At 44.5% G+C, this 22,156-nt stretch overlaps 1 protein-coding gene across 10 annotated transcripts in view; it reads right to left on the reverse strand.

The window, feature by feature from the left end:
- The window catches only part of Hmgs (hydroxymethylglutaryl-CoA synthase), a 130,486-nt gene that overhangs the window by 49,150 nt on the left and 59,180 nt on the right, over nt 1-22,156 (reverse strand). For 8 of the 10 annotated variants that reach the window (XM_022805480.2, XM_086987347.1, XM_022805473.2 and 5 more), the window contains one exon: nt 5,176-5,871. In XM_022805480.2, coding sequence (XP_022661215.1) covers nt 5,176-5,337 — 162 coding nt within the window. In that variant the 5' untranslated portion in view covers nt 5,338-5,871. Of the gene's footprint in view, nt 1-5,175; nt 5,872-6,338; nt 6,391-12,530; nt 12,656-22,156 lie in introns of those variants that run through there. The other 2 variants (XM_022805479.2, XM_086987349.1) reach the window with 2 other exon arrangements.

Genomic DNA, 22,156 nt, shown 5'->3' on the forward strand with positions numbered 1-22,156 from the left:
GGCTTAAGAATGTCGGTCGACTCGTTGCTGGCAGTTTTCGCCTCACTGTCGCGGCCGATTTTACTTACGAGCGACCACTGGCCTGATGCTTGTTCAACGACGAAAAGCAATGAATAACGCCTAGCTAATATAGATTCGTCCACTTTTTGGTGTGCCTGTGTATTGACAATTGTTTCTCACCTTGAGGTAGCGACTGACTGCATGACCCGTCGAAGAAAAAGAGAAATCGGGCCTTTTTGCAATTGTCTATAAAACTTATCATTTCGTTGCTGGTTTCGTTTCACTTTGTATCTGCACTAGAAGCGTAGCGGCAGTTGAAATTGTGCCTTGAAGCTGGTGTGCTTTTATGTCACTCCACAGGTACCGAGAGAATTCGGCCGTTCCACCACTTGACAATCACTTGGTTAGCTTGGAGCAAAGAGGAGGACTGCGGAGGCAACTGTGGGTCGAATCTGTGCTATTATTCGAATCTTGCCTTATTGTAGCCCTATGACGGCCACTGCTGCTACGATGTCCGCTGCTTTGGCTCGACGGGTGCGATGGGTTCCCATCGTGAGTACCGTATCTATATAACGAAAAGGGTCTACGGGTAATGCAGACGCTCGAGCTATACGGTTCGGGGCTCGTCTGGGGTGCTTTTAGGTGAAACGGAAAGCGACGACGTAGGAAAGTCTGAAAAAAGTAGTCGTGGTTGGACGGGAATAAAACTGAAACGGTTCAGAGATTGTCGAAGAATAAAGGTGCGAGGATAGTCTTGAGGCTGCGGGTGATGGACGGGTGGTAGAGGCAGACTGCGTACCGCTCCTCATGCTAAACGAGTCAAGCTGAACTACTGACCGCCAACAGCCGACCGCTAAGAGACGCCCAGCGCCTTCAACTGCGCTCGTTGCCAGAAGGCTAATTTCGTCGGACTGACTGCCTTCTTGTCCTGTTCCCTGCCTTTTTGCCTTGCTCAACTCCATGCATTTCATCTGCTTCTCTGGCTAGTATCCGTCTTTTCGCTCCGTCCTCAGCTAAAGGTTCAGAGTCTGCAAATCCTACAAACATACACCGCTTTTTGTGTGTCTAACGTACAGCAAGGGTAGCAGCAGAGCGCATAATGAAAAGAAAGTATATGGATCACCAATCGATCAGAAAAGCAAAGAGCCGAAGACGAAAAAGTTACGTCGACTGAAGCCCGCACGACCCAGGCCTGGCCCAAGACGAACGGATCTCCGATACGAGATGAGCGTACAAGACCCCGTTGTCGGAAAAGGAAAAACAGAAAATACAAGTGAACTACACCACCAAGCCGGCCCCTTGCCCTCCGGGCATCAACGGAATGAACGCAAAGCAATGAACAAAGCAACATATTTTTTTCGGATTCACTAAAAACCAACGCTCAGTGTGGGGGGCGAGGGGGAGCGAATCCGTCGCACTTTCAAATTAATGTTCCTCAACACATCCCGAGGAAGGATTCTTGAATTCCACTGGAAGGGCTCGTGACTAACAGCTTCAAGGGCGACAGCAACAGCAGAGCGTTCGATAGCAGCGGTTCGACAAAGCGGACTTCTGCATCGAGTATATGCATGTATAGTGTAAAAGAACTAGACTGCTCTTGCGGGCTTCAGCCTCCAGCCCGCCAAGTCTCCAGTGCAAAGCACAGTTGGTCCGTCTAATTAATTTGATATTTTCACTCAGGTGCTTCATTTTGCGAGCAAACATTGTGCTGCTTAATCCGTGGAATAAACTGAAGCATCTGTTATGAAGATCTCCTACTTTGTGCGCGGCAGTCATGTAAGCCCGAGATCGCGCGTTGCGGGACATCCAAATAAGGCTACTAATATTTTGTCCAATCTCTTGAGATCCAGATCTGTTGCTATTTCAGGACATTTAAGACAATAGTTATTAAGAGTACTCGTCTTTAAGCGGTGTGCTTAATCGGGAGGCATACTCCAAAGGCGTGCATCTCCAAACGTTGAAGACTATGTTTTATGTATGACCGCACCGGAGAAATTAAAATTCTTGTTTGTCAAATTGAACGTATGTCTTACTTAATGCTTAACTATGCAAGAGCTTCTAACTTACAAGAAATCGCCCGTGTACCGGCGTAAGCTTACACTTAGGATGCCGCCATGTCGATGTTAGTGACAAAAACGCGAAAGAACCTTCAAGCTCTCGCATATATTTAGTCCGTTTTGCGGTAAATCTCTGCACTGGTACTGTGTCGCGAAAGCAGATCTTCGCAAACAAACTTCTAATAGATAGACGGTCAAAATTGCGTTTTCAAAGCAAACCGCATATCATCTAAAACTGTATTTTTCTCGGTATTCTCCAACGCAGCTAAGCTAAATTGAAGTTAGCCTAAATTATTCAAGATTTAATATTTTTCACATCCTTTTTAAATATTTTTATACAGAGTACGATTTTGTGTCACGTTGCTGATGATTAGCTACACTCGGATGTGCTTGTTTAACTTTGGGTTAGTAAAGAAATACAAATCAAGCACAGTGTACAATAAGGTGTTCCGCTAACTAGAAAAAGAGACCCAACATCAGGTACAAACAAGGAAAAACTCTGTTCGCTTGTAGATCGGGGGGAAGATCTCGCATATGCGGGTGCTAAGCCGTGTCTACCAGTTAAGTCTACCAGCGTCACGGACGCTGTAATTTTAAATGGAGCGCGCGAGATGACATACGCCAACTGGGCAAAATTGTAATAGGTAGGTTGAGATGACTGTGTTGACGATACGAGTAACTGATATTTAAGCGAGGGAAGGGGGAGAGTACTGTCGTATTAGTTGAATATCAGTTATTTTCACATGCTCTATGTTTCCCTCTTCGGCATTTAGAAAACTCTATAAGGAAGAAGACTTTCAGACCACGCGTCCATTACCATGAAATAAGGATGAGGGCATACAAGAAACGGGAAAGTTCCGAGAAATTGAGGTCAACATTGAGAGAAATTGAAGGGTACGTCTCCACCTACATAAAAGACGTGAGCGAAGTTCGGGGCAGCTCATAACGTCGATGGTACGGTATTTCGAGTCGTAACTATTGTAGTGGTCATGTGACTTTCGCATAACACGCATTCGCTAACCATTATTGCTATCGCCTCTCGTGATTGACTCTCGATGTACAAGGCTATCTCATCTTGTCGCAATCTTACCCCTCGGGCTCTGCCCATCAGCGATCTTTCTCCTAGATAGAACCTTTCTACCAGCCCTACCCTATTGTAGATGGTTCTCAGCAGACTGCCAGAACTGCCAGAGTAAAGATATCCAGTCGTTCGCAGTCGCCGCAAACGGGTCGTTGCTCATGCGCAGCGGTTATCGTTTAACAAACTCCAGGACTTTATACCCACAGTAACTACCCAGGCGTTTCAATTATTTAGCAACAGGCCAATTATCCGCTTCATGCGCAAGTACACCGCTTATCTTCTAACACTAGATCTGCAAACGGTTTCGTCTGCACGACAGTGCCCTTTCCCAACAAAGCCTCCATTATAAGCACCACCATTGAATAACCTGTCCCCTTATCTAGACTTGCTGATGACGAGTTGCTGCTCTTGATGAAAGCCACTTATTTGTTTTACCCCAACCTCAGTTTGTTCGTTGGGGGCCAACAATCAAAGAATCCTGGTTTACGTCAGTTAGCCACTGATGATTATCTGTATACATATTTTAAACAATATTTTAAATCCTCATAAAGAAGGAGCCCCGAAGACATGTTTTCATGCGTCGTTATCACCGTACGTCAATAGCCTTGTCCTTACGTAAAGCCCTAATTGTTGTTTGGTTTCATATCTCGTTCTAGTCATTAGTCAGTTAACATTAACCTAGACAAACAACCGGTTTCTTACCACATACAACAATGACGCTACAGCTAATGGCATTTATTGTATGCTATCATTTCATGGCAAGAGTTTCTTTACTTGCGAACGACAGCGTCACTTCGTGTTAAACTTTTGTGTCATTCTATGAAAAGCAAGATGGTCCAAGATATTTATGATTATGAATGGTAGGCCAGCAGGCGACGCATCCTGACGCAGCCAGCCAACTCTGGCCCCTAACCCAACTTTGCCAGGTTAGAAGGCAGACGTCAAGATCCCTCCTCTGAAAGGCGCAATCTAGCGTGAAAAAATGTGAAGTCAAGCCCTAGCCTGTCTGGTCCGCAGGAATGGCACCTTCAATCGACTGATTATAATCCGGTCAACCAAGAAGAGCGAATATTAGGCCCTATTAGGAAGAAAGCCTTAAGCCGAGAGTCGTAGGCTCTTTTCTCTGGAAAAGTAGCTGCTTCGCAAGCGCCGATTTCTATCTTATATGTCTCGTGGATTCTCTGCTTACGCTGTGGCTTCTGAGATTTGTATTATTTCTCTTGATATCTGTTGTGAGCATATTAACCTAATGGTCTCGACCATCTCCTGCAAGCTCCCTCAAGAAAAACAGCATGAGATTTTGGCACATAATCGGAACCATTAAACACCAATAACCCTACCAAAGGACTATCGCCTATAGCTCAGCAGACAATTACCCCTCAAGGCAAGCATATCGGACATCGTAACCTCTTCCCTTTGTTTCTGGACCTTCGCACGCTTATCCGGGACGTCAAGATGAAACTGTTAGCGAGTCCGTTGTCTGCTTTCGTAAATGCAAGAGCGCGGGGGTCCTTGTATTGTGGCCTTTTATTGGATTTTGGTCACTCTTAGTTTATATTAGCACCGTGGCTGAGCGCACAACAAGTTCTGCCTAATCATATCTACTGGCAATTTTATTACTCTTACAGCTACCATAGGACTGCGCTAATTAGCAGCGTAAGCGCAGAAGTACGGCCCTTACAACGTCGGTATTTCTTCCGTTTTCATCATCCCTGACACTATACCTCGCTTGGTTTCGTCCTTAAACGTTTTAGATCTTTCCTTATTTAATGGCTCTTTTTGTCTCTATCTACTTCATCTTCATCCCCTCTCGAGCCAGGGATTCAATATTGCGTATGAACACCTAGTTTTAGAGTTATATGAATCGAATTATGTTATTATTACTATATTATTGAATCATTATTATGTTAATCGAATGTAGCAATAGAAAAAATGATTAGTAAATATCAAAGGTCGTATGTCGGTCGGCAAGCCATAGAAACTGCATAGAGCAATTAAAGTGAACTGGCCGTTGAAACGTATTGAAGTTCCACTCACCTGTGATACTCCGTCGAATATTTCGAGGTCGGTTTGATCGACAAAGGTGTGAGGGAAGTAGACCTCAAGCGCGTGAATTCCCACGTCCTCGGGCCAACCCCCGGCACCTCCGGCTGCCAACTGGGGTACGCCTCCGCTGCAGTCTCCAATTCTTCCGCTCATCTTGTTGGTGCCGCTGATGCTGTCGTTTATTATTTGGAATATCCTTGAAATATGTTTATCGTTCCGAAATGCTAATATAGATTTTACCTTTTTCAAGTAGCCGTAATATGGGTTTGATATATGGCTGGTCTGGCTGAGAAGAGATCAACCGTGATCGTAGCTGATAGCTACTTATGTGTGACCATTCGATCTGATGACACGAAACAGACAACAATGCTTGCGGCGTCAAATTATCTTTCAGATAAAGATCAGTAGTGGTTGAAGGAGCTTGATTGCTTCTCTTTGTCTGGTCTGGATGTGAGAGAGCGGGAACTGCCGTTGTCACTGGAGTTGTTACTGCTGATGATGCTAAAATAAGAGCTTTTTTATTCTCCAGATCGCCAAACAGGTAGAAAGATGAACCGCGACTGATCTGGTGGTACCTCGAAGGGCCTTCGAGGGTCTTCAACTTCACGGGGTCGACGATAAGACTAACGGTACTAACAATGTTACTTCATCAACGGTCGGCTGTGACGACGCTCTGCCCACGGTGATCTATAATTAACCATACCACAGAAACAGATAATAATACAAAATGATGAAGAGATGAAGAGGTAAGTGCATACAGAGTTAATAGTAAGAGTATTGAATTCGTTAATTGTCGAGGGTTAAATTGGCTTGAGTGCCGCAAGTCCCACGTATACAAGGCGCGTTTAAAACAGTTGGCTTTTAGGAAATTCATGTAGTTTTTATTGTTTTTTAAGCACACAGGGGCAGTCGTAAGGCCAATTAAAGCGAATGAACATATCCAATGCCTGACAGGCTCGTATCTTCGAACGGATTAACAATAGTTACAGCGAAATGAAATAGCTGATTTACGATAAGGACACACACTGGTAAAGCTTTCTTCTAGGACGACGACAAAAGACGAGTCTGGAGTAGGCGCAGGGTATGCGTATATATTCTGGAAAAATTCATAACTGTATTACTGTGATAGGACACCACGTAACAACGACACGAACCTGCTATTGTAGATTCATAATGGACGAATTAATTGTTTTGCGAGCGCCGCATCTGAAGCGATCAGGAAGTAGTTGTTAATCAGGCACAGGCTTAACTTGTAGACCTGCTGTAAATCTATTCTTGACATACTACTTGTTTAATGATTTTTCTCTTTAGTTATGTTCTCAAGAAATTTTTTGTAGGGATTGATATCTTTAAGCGCCGATACCTCTCAACGGGCAGTAGTGCCTGTGGGAGCGTAAGGATCTTTATATTTATATTTATATATGCTATTTTAGGTATACTACAAATACTAATGCATGGAAGGCTAAAATGAGGAAAACAATTTTTCTGTGGTTCAGAATGACACCGCCCCACCGATTATCGCTATAATTGATGAAATTCATTATACTTACATCGTGGTGCGAATATAATTTACCTTATTTTATACGTAAAAATAATGAAGCTATTTTAACTACACTTCTAATTGAAAACAGAAACTACTATATGATGGTTCGTAGAACTGCAGCTAGCTTCGTTTGTAATGTTTCTAGGCTTAGGAATAATAGCTTGTTTTTATATTTATTTTTTTGTATGAATTTCTGTATTTCGATTAATTTGTTTGCCTCTACTGCACAGTAGTTATTAGTTGTAGACTGGATTCACATTTTCTGTGCGTCCTAGATATTTTTATGATGTTCTTCACCTCTTCGACCATTCTCGTAGTCGTGGCATTCGTAGTCCTTCAAAACGCTATTCCAGGCGTCTGACAGGAATTGGGACCCGCAGTTTTTTTTACCCTACTACGAGCCTTCTAACGTCAACAATGCGGACTTTCACACGCCTCCCTGGTCCATTTCTTCCCAGATTGACAAGGACTAGAGAGCCTACCCTGATGCAAACCGCCATGAGCTATCACTGTGGTTCAATTCTCTCGACCACACATGTGTCGGCGTGCGTCGCCGCAGGAATCCGGCGACAACATTCGCTGTCGCTTCTCTTCTTCTTCTTGATAGATGCCAGCAAATCTGTCCAAGAACGAGTCATGGTAGAAGTTAGGAGGGTACTCTGGATGATTTTCTGATGAGCGTAGTTTGATGATGCTTCGGCGTTGGGACACACGCTTCTTACACTTGCTTGCCATACGCTTCTCTCCATTGTCCTCCGGCTTCTCGCAGACAGGCTGTTCATGTAACTGTATTCATCTATCTATTCACTCAGGACCATGAATTCCGACTTTTCCAAGTAGTCTTCCTTGCTAGTTCAGCGTACAGGTATGGCATAGATTCCAAACCAATAGGGTCCTTTTTTCAATCGAGAAACCATACAGCTAACGACGTGTGCACGCCGTTCATTTGCTGGCGCTATTCGAATGCTCCATTCGAATGCACTGTATCAGTTCGTTCCGTAAGAACGTCTTAGACTTCAGCTACACGGAGGACATAGACATGTGTGGTACAATTACGTTGGCTGCCAGCAACATAAGACTGCTCATTTGCATTTACCTCTAAGATACGACAACTTACTACCAAGCCAGTGCCTGATTGAGCCACTGTTTTTCTCTTGGCTAGCAGTATATCACGGCTTTTCTTCGTCAAAGTAAGCTTCTCCTGCAGCTCTCAGCCGGCGATCATCCATTATTCTTCTCCCCAAAATCCCCTAGCGGTACTCTAGCCGATGTTTCTAACGTTTCAAACCTGCATCGCTGGATCGCTCTATTTGTTTTTTCCCACTTCGTATTATGCCCATTCAGTTCTGCGTGATGAGAGTGACAACAACTTTCTTCCCATCGAGAGGGGCCAAGAACAACGCAAGAAGGGCCGAGTAAGGGCGAGAATACACGAGATGAACCAATAAGACAGCTTTCGGCCCTACGTTGAAAACGTTAAACAAGAGCAATCCTATCCACACGACTCAGTCGCACACGACAACCAACACCACCCCTTCAGGCTCTCGAATCATAATAAAAAGGACATATCTAAATAGCAGATGCGGGCGTCTAGTTGTTCGCCACAGATAAAGCCGGCAAAAGGGCTAAAGGGAGAGAAGGAACCGAGAAAGGCCACGGAACAAGCATACAGGAGAAAAGTTACATGAAGAGGACGGACAATGAATGAGAGCATAAGAATGAGCAGGAGATGGTATGGAATTTGTATTAGGATCGAAACGGCGAAGAAAGAACTAATGAGGCATAGTAAAAAAACAGGAAACGACCAATGAGACGTCGCCAACTGCGGCAGAGATTGCAAATTCGAGGGAAAAATTAAAACACGATAGACGGCCAGTTAAAAGCCTTCTTCTGTGGATGTGGAAGGAAAAGTAATCTACAGCCAGAAAATGGGACTGTCAAAAAACAGGCCGTTTGGCCTAACTCTACTCATGTATCTTTCTATCTGATTTTTTCAACCTTCGCGGCCATTGATACAGAAATACTCGGCACAGTTTAGCATGAAACCATGACACTGATATTATCAAAAATGTTATTGCGTTTCTTTGCCGACACCATACTGATTCATATCCATCTAAAATTGCTCGTGTAGGTATTCGCGTACACGTCTTCTTTCAGAGGGATTGAAAATAAAGCTCTTTATTCTGTTAATTCATACATGTTGTTTATATCAAAAAGGTTTGGCTTTTTGCTCGCACTATTGCTGTGCCTCTGCTTTATTTTGTTATTAGTGTCCTAGCACGGATAGCAAAGGCGATATTATGTCACTGCCTCTAGACAGACAGAGCAAGGCATGTGCAAGACGGATAAACGGTCCATCCGTATGCTTCTGTACAGGTAACCCCTAACTAATTTTGCATCCTGTTAGGATTGCGATTATTGCAACAGTGGATGAAGCCAGGATGGAGGAGAATGTGCTAACGCTTTTTTCACGAAAGGAACAGACAAGGAGCGACAGGTCTGCTCAGTGAAAGCAGATCGACCGATGGTCGGACAGACAACCTCTGCTTGTTGCGAAAACGAAGATCATTCGGGGTCCCAGTTCGACCGCGTTGTGCTTTAGACAAAGAGAATGATCACCATGCAGTAGCGGTAGCGGTAGCAGCAACTTGCAAAAAAGTGCAAGCGAAAGACCTACCACTCCATTCGCCTTTAGCGTTACTGGCATTACCCCTATCGTCCTTTTCCGCTAGGACCTACTGTGCTTAAAGCGGCTGCTACGACTTGTTCTCTGCTAGATCTAGGGGGCCGCCAGCTAGCCGTCAGCCTCTTTTGTCCAAACGGGTCCCTCTGCCACTTTCTCTAGATAGACAGTCATGCTTCTATGGCCTAAAGACAGCTGTGCAGTCTTGTACTCGTGTCGATAACGGTCACTGTGCCGTTAGTCAGCCACTGGCAGTCCATGTCCGACAGTCCGTTTTGGTCCTTCATTCCAGTCGGCAGTCGGCTATCACTGTGTCACATAGTACGATTGTTCTATGAGGCACCAGGACAACAAAGCAGGATAACAATGACGTACAAATAGTGTTTCATTATCCAAAAGGACTAGGAGTACAGGGCCACGCGGCGCATAGCTTAGGATTCGTATAAGCTAGTCCGGTAAGTCGTAACAGGTTTGTTTCAATCCGCTTGTCAGAAAATAGTCAGGAAGCTTGCGCCCTGGCAATGCAGTTGAGCGTGCTCTTCAAATTTCAATCTTTTTAGGATTTACGGCTCTTTAGTTCCTTTTCCAGATTGTAAGCAACGCGAGTACCTAGCTGCCTATGGTGAATCCATTTTACCTCTGTCTCGTACTTTTACATTACCTCACATAAACCAGCGGGTGTATTAGTGTAGTAACAAATCTAAAGGGACGTTACTCGGTATAACTAGTTAATACAAGCTTACTTTAAACACATGTCCATTACATCTCGCTGTTACTTAATGATCGAACATAAGGTAAGCGACGGTCTCGAATTCCAAAAGATTTATCCGTCGAGTAATCATGAAATTTTGAATAAGGGGTCTGTCTTTTCTAGGTTCACCTTTTTAGTCCGCACCTTTTCCACCTCTCTTTCTGTTTAGGTCGATCGCTTTCCCTTCTGTCTTTTCACGTTCTGAAAGAGGTAAGAGTTGCAACAATAGTGCTGGATCGCTCGCAATCTCAATCGTCTATGCAAAATTCTCCGCTCCGTCAGCGGGACGACGGCCCCGGACGTCTGTTCCCATTTGCTTCCGAGGAAAGCACGCATCCTTTGCGCCAGCCGAGGGCTTCGCTGACGCTCAAATAGACGAAAGTGATTTATGACAAGAACCAGAAGTGTGCACTTGTGTTCGTTTCGTGACATGTGCTTCACCCACGCTCGGAGTTGGCTTGGGTCGAGCTGATTGTCTTAACGTTCGCTACGAATGTTAGTTATGAACTAGCAAAAGATCTACGAACATTTTGAATGACGATGCCAATGTCAAACTTTAACCGATCAACGATTAGATGTCTGTAGAATCTGCCTTTAGCTATAAATACCCGCGTATAGCAACGAACATAACTCTGTTCAACTGTTGACCGACAAGGAGGCGGTGGGCTTTGTCACAGGCACCATCGCAAAGGAGTATTTGCCAACTATTTCAAATCCGAATAACGCTGTGAATTCTTACAATAACAATGACAGCGGTAATATAATTTGACGAAAAGATAGGCAGTGTGCAAACTATAGCATGCTGCCAGTACTAAAAAGATGATAACTGTTGTTAGGTCTACGGTAATCATTTTAGGTTTTTACTATCGGGAGCCGGACATGACGCATCCTATAGGAGCAAACCGGCTCTCGCTTCGTCACACTTGGACAGATTCGAATGTACAACGAGTTATATCGTAGAGCAGAATTTGGTACTCGCAGCAGGTAAGGCGTTCAGTGCAACAGGATGCTAGGCTCATAGAGCTCGAACCGCATTCCACCTGGAACGTACTGACAAGTCGTAGTAGTTGGAAAAGTTATAGTTTTCATATACTTGCCCATAGCGGTTTACTGGAATAACTCTAATACAGACGAACTCTCCGCTCGCTCCCCGCCTACCGTTTGTTTACGACTCGACGAATCCTTCCTATACAATGAGTAAGCACAAGACGTGTGCCTGCTTATCCGCCCATATATAGATACACACATACACCGATGTTTACATATTTCAATACTGGCACGTACAAGATTCACAGCTGTGGCCTGCGATGTTAGCTCTCTTTTTTACACAAACACATCTACACTGGAACAGTTTCGTCAGGACCTAGTGGAACTGAAGCTGTCCTGACTAATCAGTGCTAGTGACAGTGGTATAAATCAGTTGCTCGAAGGTTCACAGGACAGCCCACTAGCTTAACAGGACTTACCAGGACACCGTGTTATGCATCAGGCTAGAGGTAAGCGCCAGGATGTGCAAGCGGTCATCGGTGGACATCGGTCACAGCCAACGACTCATGTTGTTGGCAGCCTAACACTCAACCGCAGCTATCTCATTCAATCCATCTCGTTTGAATGTCAGTGCGGTTATGAAATATGTTTGTGTATATGTACAACGAACAAGGGGGCGTTGTCAAGGTTTGATGACGAAACAGGCACCCTTCTCTTCCGATATGCACAAATAGGAATATCCATGGGTAGTAGACACAATCATTATAAAGACCACTTCGGGCAAGTACCATGATTGCCATCGATAGCTGCTAGTTAGGTTGGTAATCACAACAATAGTTATCAATGGAAGAGAGATCCTGGCTGTGAACTTGGCTGGGATCTCCCGCCGAACCCGAAAGCTGTCGGAATGACCAAACGAAGCACTAAACGCCTCTCGGAACACACAGCTATACCCTAGCCTCGACAAGCTAATCTCTTTCTTTGTTATGACTAGTTATTTAGAAGGGGCTACTTAGCGGGGGGTTATGTGTAGAGTAAAAACTAAGTGGGCGCTTGACCACCGCAGGCAGCGAAGCTTGGGTGTCAAGGAGCTGAAACGCGACGAAAGGACAAGCAGACAACGAACGCAATTAACACCTCTCAACCAGTCTCCAACCGACAAAAGAAGACCGATACAGCACGCAGGCGATTGTCGCTTTCTATCGACAACAGTTAACGTGACAAAGCAGTTACGTATAGGTCAGAGATAGCAATAGCGAGACAAACGGTAGATCAATCTTATACGTGTCTAGGTCTATGGCCATGTTATTCTTATAGCCAGCGTACATTAACTAGAATCGTTGCTGTTTTCGGGTGCACCCCTTACAAATGAGTACACGTACATAATTCGTCTTATCATTGCGGTTGGTATCGTCGTTGTTGCGCCGCTTCTGCCGTCGTGTTTCCATTCCTAGTCGTCACCACGGGCAGCCACATCCACGGATGTTAACTGTGATTTGTAGAGCCTGTTGCTACGGGGCAACGAAGCGCATGGAGAAACTGTAGGGGCGAGAATGGGGGCGGGGGGGGGGATAATTAGTAACATCCAGCAAATCAAATAGGGAGAGTAGACATAAACATACAAACAGATTAAGCTCATAGCTGATCTCTGATCTTATGGCAGCCACCGGCACCACTGTAAGGTTGCTGCTAGGCAGGGGTTTGAACCCTTGCCGTGAAATCGCTCGTATGGCTTGTGCTTGTGTTGTGTACCATGACACAGTTAGAAATAATATATCTCCTTGTGCTACTACAACAACTAATACCGCATACCATATTTTTAGATCCAACGAAGTCATGTTAGAAGGTAGAAGGACTGCAAAGATATGAACAGAAAATAGTCCAGAAAGACAGAGCGAACTAAACTACATACCACTATCGCTAAGTTGTTAATTGTGAAGTTCCACTTTTCTACTTATGGACAACACGTTCGAGTCATGCCTTGTTTAGCGTCAGGTCGTCGGAGAGCTCGGTTTGTATCAATGACAAGGAAACAACTAACTCGTAAGCCAATACTGGATTCTTCGGTTTTGACACAACGAACACGAAGCATCAGTCTCCCGGTTTTCCCACCAGTTCTGTTTCTTTGTGCTGTTTCCAGTTGATAACAGGAACGCCATTATTCAGCGTCAAAGATGATGTGGCCAAAGAGGTTCACTACGTGACCCGAACCGAATTAAAGAACAAATTATTAATAATAAAAAATAAGAGATTGCATTTAATTTCGACTTAAATGGTGAATCTTCAGTTTGTGTGTGCAGTGCCAAACCAAAATGCATTTCCTATATGTATATGAACGTAGCAGGTATTAATGCAATCAAAGATGTTACTGTTGTATTTTTAGGAACAACTTATTTAGAGGCGCAAGACACCATTATTGCTATTTGTCTTATTGCTCTCTATTGATTATTCATATTTGTTACTAATACTTCGTATCTCATAGTCGTGTCGGTCCTATAGCGGCGGGTTAGCATTTGAATAGCGGCTGAATAGGCTGACTACCAACAATTCCTATCGCACATGTGCGGTGGCTTGGAAATAGTAGTTTAGTATCATATTTGCAGTAATTGCATTTGTTACAGTCGTTAAACAGTGGACAGGGCACCGTCATGTCGCACTGGCTTGACACGGCGATCCATGATCATACGAACGGGGTTCTACCTTCTCCACCAATAAGAGGAGCGCGTGCGCGGAAGTCTTCTACGTTCGATAAATTTCACAAAAATCGATTATAGAGATCACTTGCTTTTCTGCCGAGCAGATTTCTTAGCCTATGTTCCCTATAGTTGTGACTTCAAGCCGATTCTCACTTGACCTACAACCCTCATCCGGCTGGCGCAGCATCCTGGCATTAGATCGTCTATTTTTCTCACTCGCCTAACGAACCCTGTGCTGGTGGAGACTTGCGCTGGCTGGAGCTTCTTAAACGTCACATTTGCTGCAGGTGCTGGTTGAAAGTGAGACCAAAGCTCCATCTCTACTTGGCGCTGAAAAGCGAAGAGAATTCTTATTCTCTTATTCAGTGGGCATCTCGGCCGGGAAATTCCCACGCCAGTCAACGGTGACTGACCCCCAATAGTGAGCTACCCCTCGAGAAACGTTTTGGTTTAGTGCTACTATTGCAGTTGCTGCCGTGCCAGGTTCTAGTTACGGGCTCAGTAGCCAGTTTCTCACTTTTTGCTCCTTTCTGTCCATATTTTCTCAAGTGGGCCAGGAAGTCAAGGACGGGCGGTAAAACGGACGAGGATGGCTATTTGTCTCGGCGAGAAACAGAACTACGTTCGGCTACAGAAGAAGGAGAAGGGGCAACAGTACCAAAACAAAAAGTAACGTCAAGTACAAGCATCGCGCACCAGCAGGTCCTACGATGTCAAGTTGAGGTACAGGACGGATGTGGGGAAAAGACGGGCCATGGACTTCAATCTTTGAGCGACCGCTATCAGAAAACACTAGTCTCGCCCCGGTAAATGGACCAGACTGAACATCATGAATCATGACTAGCCTCGCATCTCGCTGAGAGCGGCATTTCCTATGCCTCTCTGCGGCACTGCGTTCCTCGGCGGCAATCCCATCTCGAGCGTAACAACGAACGAGGCGATGCAGGATCGGTCGCTTGTTTCCCTGGTAGCCAAGGGCGGATCCTGCTGTGGTCGGTAAGTACTTGTCGCAAGCAAGTGCTGTTTACACAGCGAATAGCAAGCGGAAAGCATGCCGCTGACAAACGAATCGACCTCGCAGATCGCTTGGTCGATCGGGTTTCGAGGACTGACACGAAGCAAAAAGGGCTACTAGTAAGAGGCCGGTGGCGGGTGGCGGGTGGCGGGCGGCGGGCAGAGGCGACAACGACAAGTCAGTAAACGCCGCAACAGGACAGAAAAGTTGCGACAAGAACAAAGGCCCTGCCGCACGCCGAACGCTAACACTAGTCAAGAGTAGATTTACCGCGGCTTAGCCGTTTATACGCCGGAGTCATGACCCATGATTCACAGAAGTGTCGCCGCTGCTGGTGCGGCGACGGCAACTCCTTTTCTGCTTTCTCGTGTCGTACAATGACGCAGAGGGGTATGGAAGAACTCTGTTGTTTTGCGATGCAAACAGATTCGCTTCTTTCGCAGAGTTAACAGTTGCGGACAGTCGATGTAGGAAAAGAAGACCAACCTGCGATAGCCTGGGTAGGTGTAACGTCCCTTCTTACTTGGCGCTAACAACAACAGCTCATTGCAAATTGCGGCAAATCGCCAGCCATAAATGAATCCATGTGGCTGGTTCGTTTGAGGTACGGCGATAGTCGAAGCGGCCAAGGGTCAAAATTTTGTTCACGTTCTTTTCCTTCTTTCTGACTCTCGGTTCTAGTATTAACGCATGATGCCGCTCGGACCCCAGGCTGCCTCTAGCCTTCCAACCACTTGTTCCAACAGGGGTTGTTATGGCAAATGCAAAGATAAACAGACTTTTCAATCTGTACGCTTAGAGTTGAATATTCCAGTAACAGCGCAGACAGTGGTTTCTTTGATTCATGCTAAATGACTGTTTTGCCGCCGACGCGAGACGAGACAAAGGACATTGGCCTGTCTAGGCCGTTTTCGCATCTTACCAACCTAATTTTTGCGCGTTATGCAACGCCGTGTACCCGCTAGTTAACTGAAGAAGATGCGAGGACGAACTATAGTGTCTTATCCTATTCGGCCCCTCTGTTTTCTGCATGTCTTCATGTGCTTGATCAGCCTGACCACTGCGGCTGACAACAACTTTCAGGACAGCAATATGATTACATAATACAGGAATACACATAGACTAAGATAGCTGGATGAATGTCAGCGTAAGATGACATGGCAAAATTGCACAATAAGATATGATAATGGCAGCCACAGAGCCGGGACGACGGCGTGACTAATGCACATGTCTGTGTGCGTTACCGCACTGAGCGATGAACAAGAACTGGACTGGTTTAGGTTTCAGCATTAGCAGACGATGATAGCGAACGATTGGTAAAAAGGACGAGAGGTTCTAAAAGGGAAATAGGTGCTGATAAGGTTATGCCGCTGCCGAATTACATACAAAATAGTATTCGTCACGAAGTTGATGAAGATAAACAGCTAAAACATCATTGAAAAAAAAAAAATTATTAAGAATATTTATTCAATTGTGTTCAAAATACTACATCATAGAACATTCACGTAAACAGCAAGATATATAATACTAAATAATACACTGACATTATTTATGGCAGATTAAAGTCGCCGCTGCGTACAATTAGCAACATACGAAAAAACGTGGGGCGGATTAGAAGCATCGTCCACCGGGATAAAAGTATCCATCCATTGAACGCTAGAAACTTCCTGGTGAGAGGGAAGGGAGTTTGTGCAGTAGCCTATTACCTGCAACTCCAGTTATCGGGTAAGCTAACAAGGCCGATCGAAGGGATACTATCGCTGGAATTCGTTCAAGCAGCGTTACAGTAAGGACAAAAGTAATTAGGACAACAACATGTTCGTTGTTATTTTTAGGACGGTTATCGTTACTGTTACGCGAAGTTTACAAAATGCAATAAAAAAATGGGTGACAATGGCTGCCGGTGGATACAGTATTTCCAATGTCTGCCCGGTCCATTACCTTGTGCGGATGTACGCATGCACAGAATAAGAAATAAAAATTATAGATATCCATTTTCAAAAGTAGAATAGATGTAATCGACGATGGTGATGTATGGATGATATCATCTTCGTTGTAATCGTTTATTTGTAAGCCACATATGTGCGTTTGAAAGAATGAACCACTCAGTGTTAGCATGGAAGTAAATACGAACGGCTCGATCCAAGTAGACGGGCGCGAACGGCCCCAGCAGGTCCCTGATCTCATCATTGCACTCCTCACTACCCGAAAGGGAACAACCAAGAACCATGCGAAGTGACCCAGATTATAGATAATAGACCCGATGAGCTGCAATTGCTTTTCCTTCTTCTTCATTCGTTGAGGTATTTTACCTCCGGCCGTTTTCTTTGCCAAGTAGATTTTTGAGTAAATATCTACATTATTTAGGGGGCGAAAATGATTTCATATTAACCTGACATAACATTCAGCTTTTAAATACATAAAAAAATAAAACTAACCTATTATATTGACCTATATGACTCCAGATGATAGTAGTATCATCCACAGTACATCGTAGATACAGGTTTAGCACCAAACAAACACGAAAACACTTCAATCATTAATGCTAGTATCGGCGTTGGCGGCGTCTTCTAATTTCTCCCAGACGCTGTCACCCGACCTTTTTCTGTGCCACGTTCAAAAACTTCTGCCCCTGCTGAAGTTACTGACATCGTCGGCTTTATGGAGGAGTGATACAACTCACGCAATGCAAAAAATAGCAGTATTCTATCGTGTCATGCTGTCAGGACGGATAGGCGTTTCGATGTGGTTTGTTAAAAGTTACAGCTGAGACAGCACATGGAATGGCCACAGACAAAATTTTGGCTAGAAACATTTTTGTTCAATGGCTTACTAATTTTACATAGCCTAATATAGTGTCGTTGCGCTGAGCCAAGTATATGGGCGTCTTAAAATTACTTAGTACAGGAGCAGCCCTCTTATCCAATGCCTCTCTAACCTTTGGCGGTTGCGTACTGCCCTCTATTAAAAGTCTCGCTTTGCGGCCGCGTGCAGGCACTATATCAAAGGATAAAGGCTGACTGTCAGGCGGATTATACTCTTTCTATGTTATCAGCCAATTTGACAATGGGACTCTAATGGACACGCTGAGATTCTCAAAGGAGCAGCAGTGGCCCCACGATAACGCAATAGAATGAGCATCCAGTACAGTTTGGGTAAGGCTTAGATCGTTTAGGATCGTACGCCCAGTATTATCGTGACAAAACATTCTTTCGAGCGTTTTGTCGCTGTTTCGTGACCAAAAAAGTGCCTGACAACGGGTTAAGGTAATAGCCGGCCAATACAAATGCAAATCTATCGCTAGCAATCACATAGCAGCTATTACGGTGTAACAGTATAGCGTTCCTGCAACTTTATTCCTTAGCAAATTATTTATTAAGCCTATGTCCATAAATGGGCACAATTTCTCGTTGAAATGCCATTGAGCAGCGAAAAGCGAACGTATAACAGTCAGACTCCTTCAGTTTATCTACACACACATACATTATTCGTAATGTGTCTATGCGCATAGGCAGTATGTTGCGTTAATAAGGACGCTACGTAAACTGCAAAGTGACTTATCTGGAAGGTTTCGGTTTTCTTTGGGGGTAGTTCAGCTGCGTCGACCTTCTTCAACATGAAAGGCAAGCATGCACCACTCTCGATGTCGAAGAGGCTCAAGTTCTCTATCGCTTTATTTAACTTGCTTTTTCATTGTTGCTCATTCGGCTACAACTAAACATTGTTATAATACAGGTCGCAGAATTTTTATCAAAGCAGACCGAATTGTTACCCCAATGTTCATTTTAGTCATTAAACAGTTTTCCATTAACTGTCCCTAAATGTACTAAAGAACAGCTGAGAGTATCGACTGTGTTGGGCTGCTTCAATTAAAAAAAAAAGGGTAACAGAATAAACCGAGGCGTCCTTGCGACGTCGTAGCCGCACAACGTCAATTTTTTTCCCGCTCATGCCAATGTTCGATGAAGAATTCGTTGCGTCCAGCGAATAGAGACTTCGAAATAAAATGAGGACGTTATTACAGCACATCAGAAGCGACGCTCTACTCCTTTTCCCTATAGACTCGCTCAAGCCTATTTTCTCCTCTTTGATACTAGTCCTCTCAAAGTATCCATTTCCTCCCAGCGGTTCCGTGCAATATCTATTCAATCGCCACTGCAGTCAATTCGAGTAACTTACTATGACGGCTCGAAATCCACTTGGTCGACTTCTTTTGTGGGCGTCTCGCTAGAAGAGGAGACAGCGAGGATAGGGACACGGACCGGGACGGGACTTGGCCTTTATTACTCACTGGACCGCGGAGGCGTCCCCAATGATCAACGTCCTCATTATTATCATCACCATAGTGCTCCCTAATTCGAGAAATGCCTGGCTCACGTGACGACTGTTAGAAGCTCTTTTTCTTTGTAAACTCCTACCGTCCAAATCGCGTAACAGAAAATAAACCAATTAAAGAGAGACACATTGAAAAAAGAAATTCTTCACAATACTCGCTGGCATAGACATTGGCCGCGGAAGGACTCTTTCGCAACCGCTACGAACGGGCATTAGCTTTGAAGCTATCCAAAAATCGTAGAGAAACTATCTGCCAGCCATTTTCCTCGAGGCGGGTTCATTGGGCAGAACTTTTTTCAGAGGCACCACGGCTTCCGTTCTCACTGTTGCCGCTGCTCCGTTAGGCAGCCGGCCAGAACAGACAGGAATAGTGAAAGAAAAGGGGAAAATAGCGAAAATGTAAAAAAATAGGTTTTAGTTTAGTCTAGGATTCAGTAAGTTAGACTTCGCGAGGCTGCCACTACCTTCGCCAAAAAGGGTCTAGCTTCCACAATTGTCGTCTGCTATGACTACTACTACCTCTAATATAGCAGCATCTAACTAACAGGGGAAAAACCATGATGTTTCTAAAAATTGCCCGCCAGCTCCCGGCAATAGCCGCACCAACCCGCGCAAACTGACAGGAAACGGACATTCGGTAATATCCGGCGATTATAATACCATCGTTAGTTTTTGAAATTTTGCTTACTAGGAATAGCAGTGGTTCTTATCGTGTTAACGAAGACAAAATACTGACGACCCCAGGTCGTTTGTTACGAAATATTTATCGCCTTTTTTACATGTGTACACCTATGATATCGAGCAAGTGCGTATATATATATGTGTGCGTTCACTATTTACACCACTCTTGTACGCCGATATCAAAACCTACTATTAAAAACAGGCCGAAAAGGACACAGTCAGGTAAATATACCACCCGAAGGCAATCATATACCGTCATGTATATGATCGCCTTCGGGTGGCGTATACTACAGTAAATAGTTCTACTAATAAATCATAATTTAATACTGATTCATGTCTTTCGCCTAGCGTGATAGATTGCGGCGCATTGCAAATGTGAACGCATGTTCTAAGCGGTCAACTCGTACATATTTTGCCAACTTCGTGTGTCATTCTTACAGAACTTATTTTTCAATCATGAAACGAAAATTATTTAAAAAAAAAAAAAAAACATCTGCTTTTAGATAATCAGACATAAGCCGTTTATCTAAAACGAGATATTTGCTACGCAACTGCTGGCGATCGATAGCGTCTCCTGTTCTCTCGCAGTTTCCGTACTTCTGAACGCGAAGTATGAAGTCGCGGCGCAAGCTTTTGCTAGTAAAAAAAAAAAAAACGCGGAGTCGGACCGCTAACCGTATGAGTCGACTGAAGTCAAAAATCTAGTGTTTCGTTCTATACAAGGCTGAATTCAAATATAACAGGAAGCAATGATCTACATGTATAGGTGCATGAAAATTCGGGCACTACCCCGGCGCTTCAGGTGTTATGTCCGTATTTCTCGCTCGCCTTTCTGGCAGACCTATTCTCCAGTAGCGCCACCATAGCAAAACACAGACCGCCTAATCGCTAAATACCGTCAAGACAATGTACATTATTAAAGCATTGTCTTTCAATTACAGAGGAATACTCAAGTGCGACGATACGACGCCGACGCCAATGGCAGAAAAAAACAACCGGGTTAGAACAAACCGCGTTTATGAAAACGGGACAAAGTGGTGCTAAATGGCAAATGAGAAGGCTACGCTAACTGCAATAGTCAAAGTAGCAGAAGCGTCCTGAAAGCAGTCGCTGGGCCTGAAAAAAGGCAGCTACCGTTGTGTTGTTATGGCTGCTGCCGCGAAACTAAATAAAGAGCAAGATAACAGATAGAGCCAGGGGGAACACGGTAGAACCACGGTGTGGCTACGGTAACGAACATTTATCTTATTTGTTTTTTTCTTCTTGATTTTTCAGTGTCGCTAGTTTTCCGTTAGAATAAAAACGGAAGCGGTGGGCCAGACACACATACGCTTCGAATATATATCGCATTGTGGCAGCGAATAGGCCTTAATGACATCTATGCATACCTGGATTTGTTGGCGTCAAGGGCCAAGGACGAACGAACGAACGAGGTAAAAGCGAAATCAGCACGCGCATAAGCAACAGCCACCGATCCCCTTAAAATGTTAACTCGTCCTTTTTATCGCTTTTTTTTGTATACTAAAACGCCAGGAGCTTTCAAGCGTTACCATCACCAAAACCGCTTTGCAGATAGTAACGTATCTCGTTTGCTATTTGCTTTACTAACCTATTTATCGTGGCCTGCTAATTTACCATGTAGCATACTTAGGTTGACCTGAAGGCCAGCGGTTTCTTAGTCAATTTCCGACCATATATCTACCAGCACAGGATACATGCAGTTGGATGCGCGATTTTCCTGCGTTAGAGACGGCCTGATGATGCCAACCTGAAAAGTAAGCTTGTCCCGAGCACTGAGGCCGATGGCCCGCTGGCGCAAAGCGTCTCAGCCTCATTTTTACCTTAACGAGGATACAGAGAACCCTAGCCATGTTTTATTCCACACGCTATGATCTACACATGGTCTTTTTTCCCTTCGATTTGTTATGGTTTTACCCGTTTTTTCCAACTCTCCCGTCCAGTGAGCTACTAAATGAAGCAATTAGCAAGACAATGATTCTTGCACCTCTATCAACTATTTACAGTGGTTGTTTCTGAGGGATTCACATTCGAGCCCAGCCAAATACTCCGGATTGCCATTGGCGCCAGCTGAAGTCTTAGGTAGACGTGTCATGCCAGCTAACCATGCAGCAAACATCGACATAGTCTCTGCTAAACGCAGGCCGCCTAACATGCCAGAGGCTATCGTCATTCGGATTCTGTATCAAATACCACTCTCTGTCGCTGCCGGTACCGAATCCATTCCCTAACCACCATTGGCACTCGCCGCGCGTCCACAATA

This window comes from Varroa destructor, unplaced genomic scaffold, assembly GCF_002443255.2.
Source record: "Varroa destructor unplaced genomic scaffold, Vdes_3.0 BEIS01000004.1, whole genome shotgun sequence".
NCBI lineage: Eukaryota > Metazoa > Arthropoda > Arachnida > Mesostigmata > Varroidae > Varroa > Varroa destructor.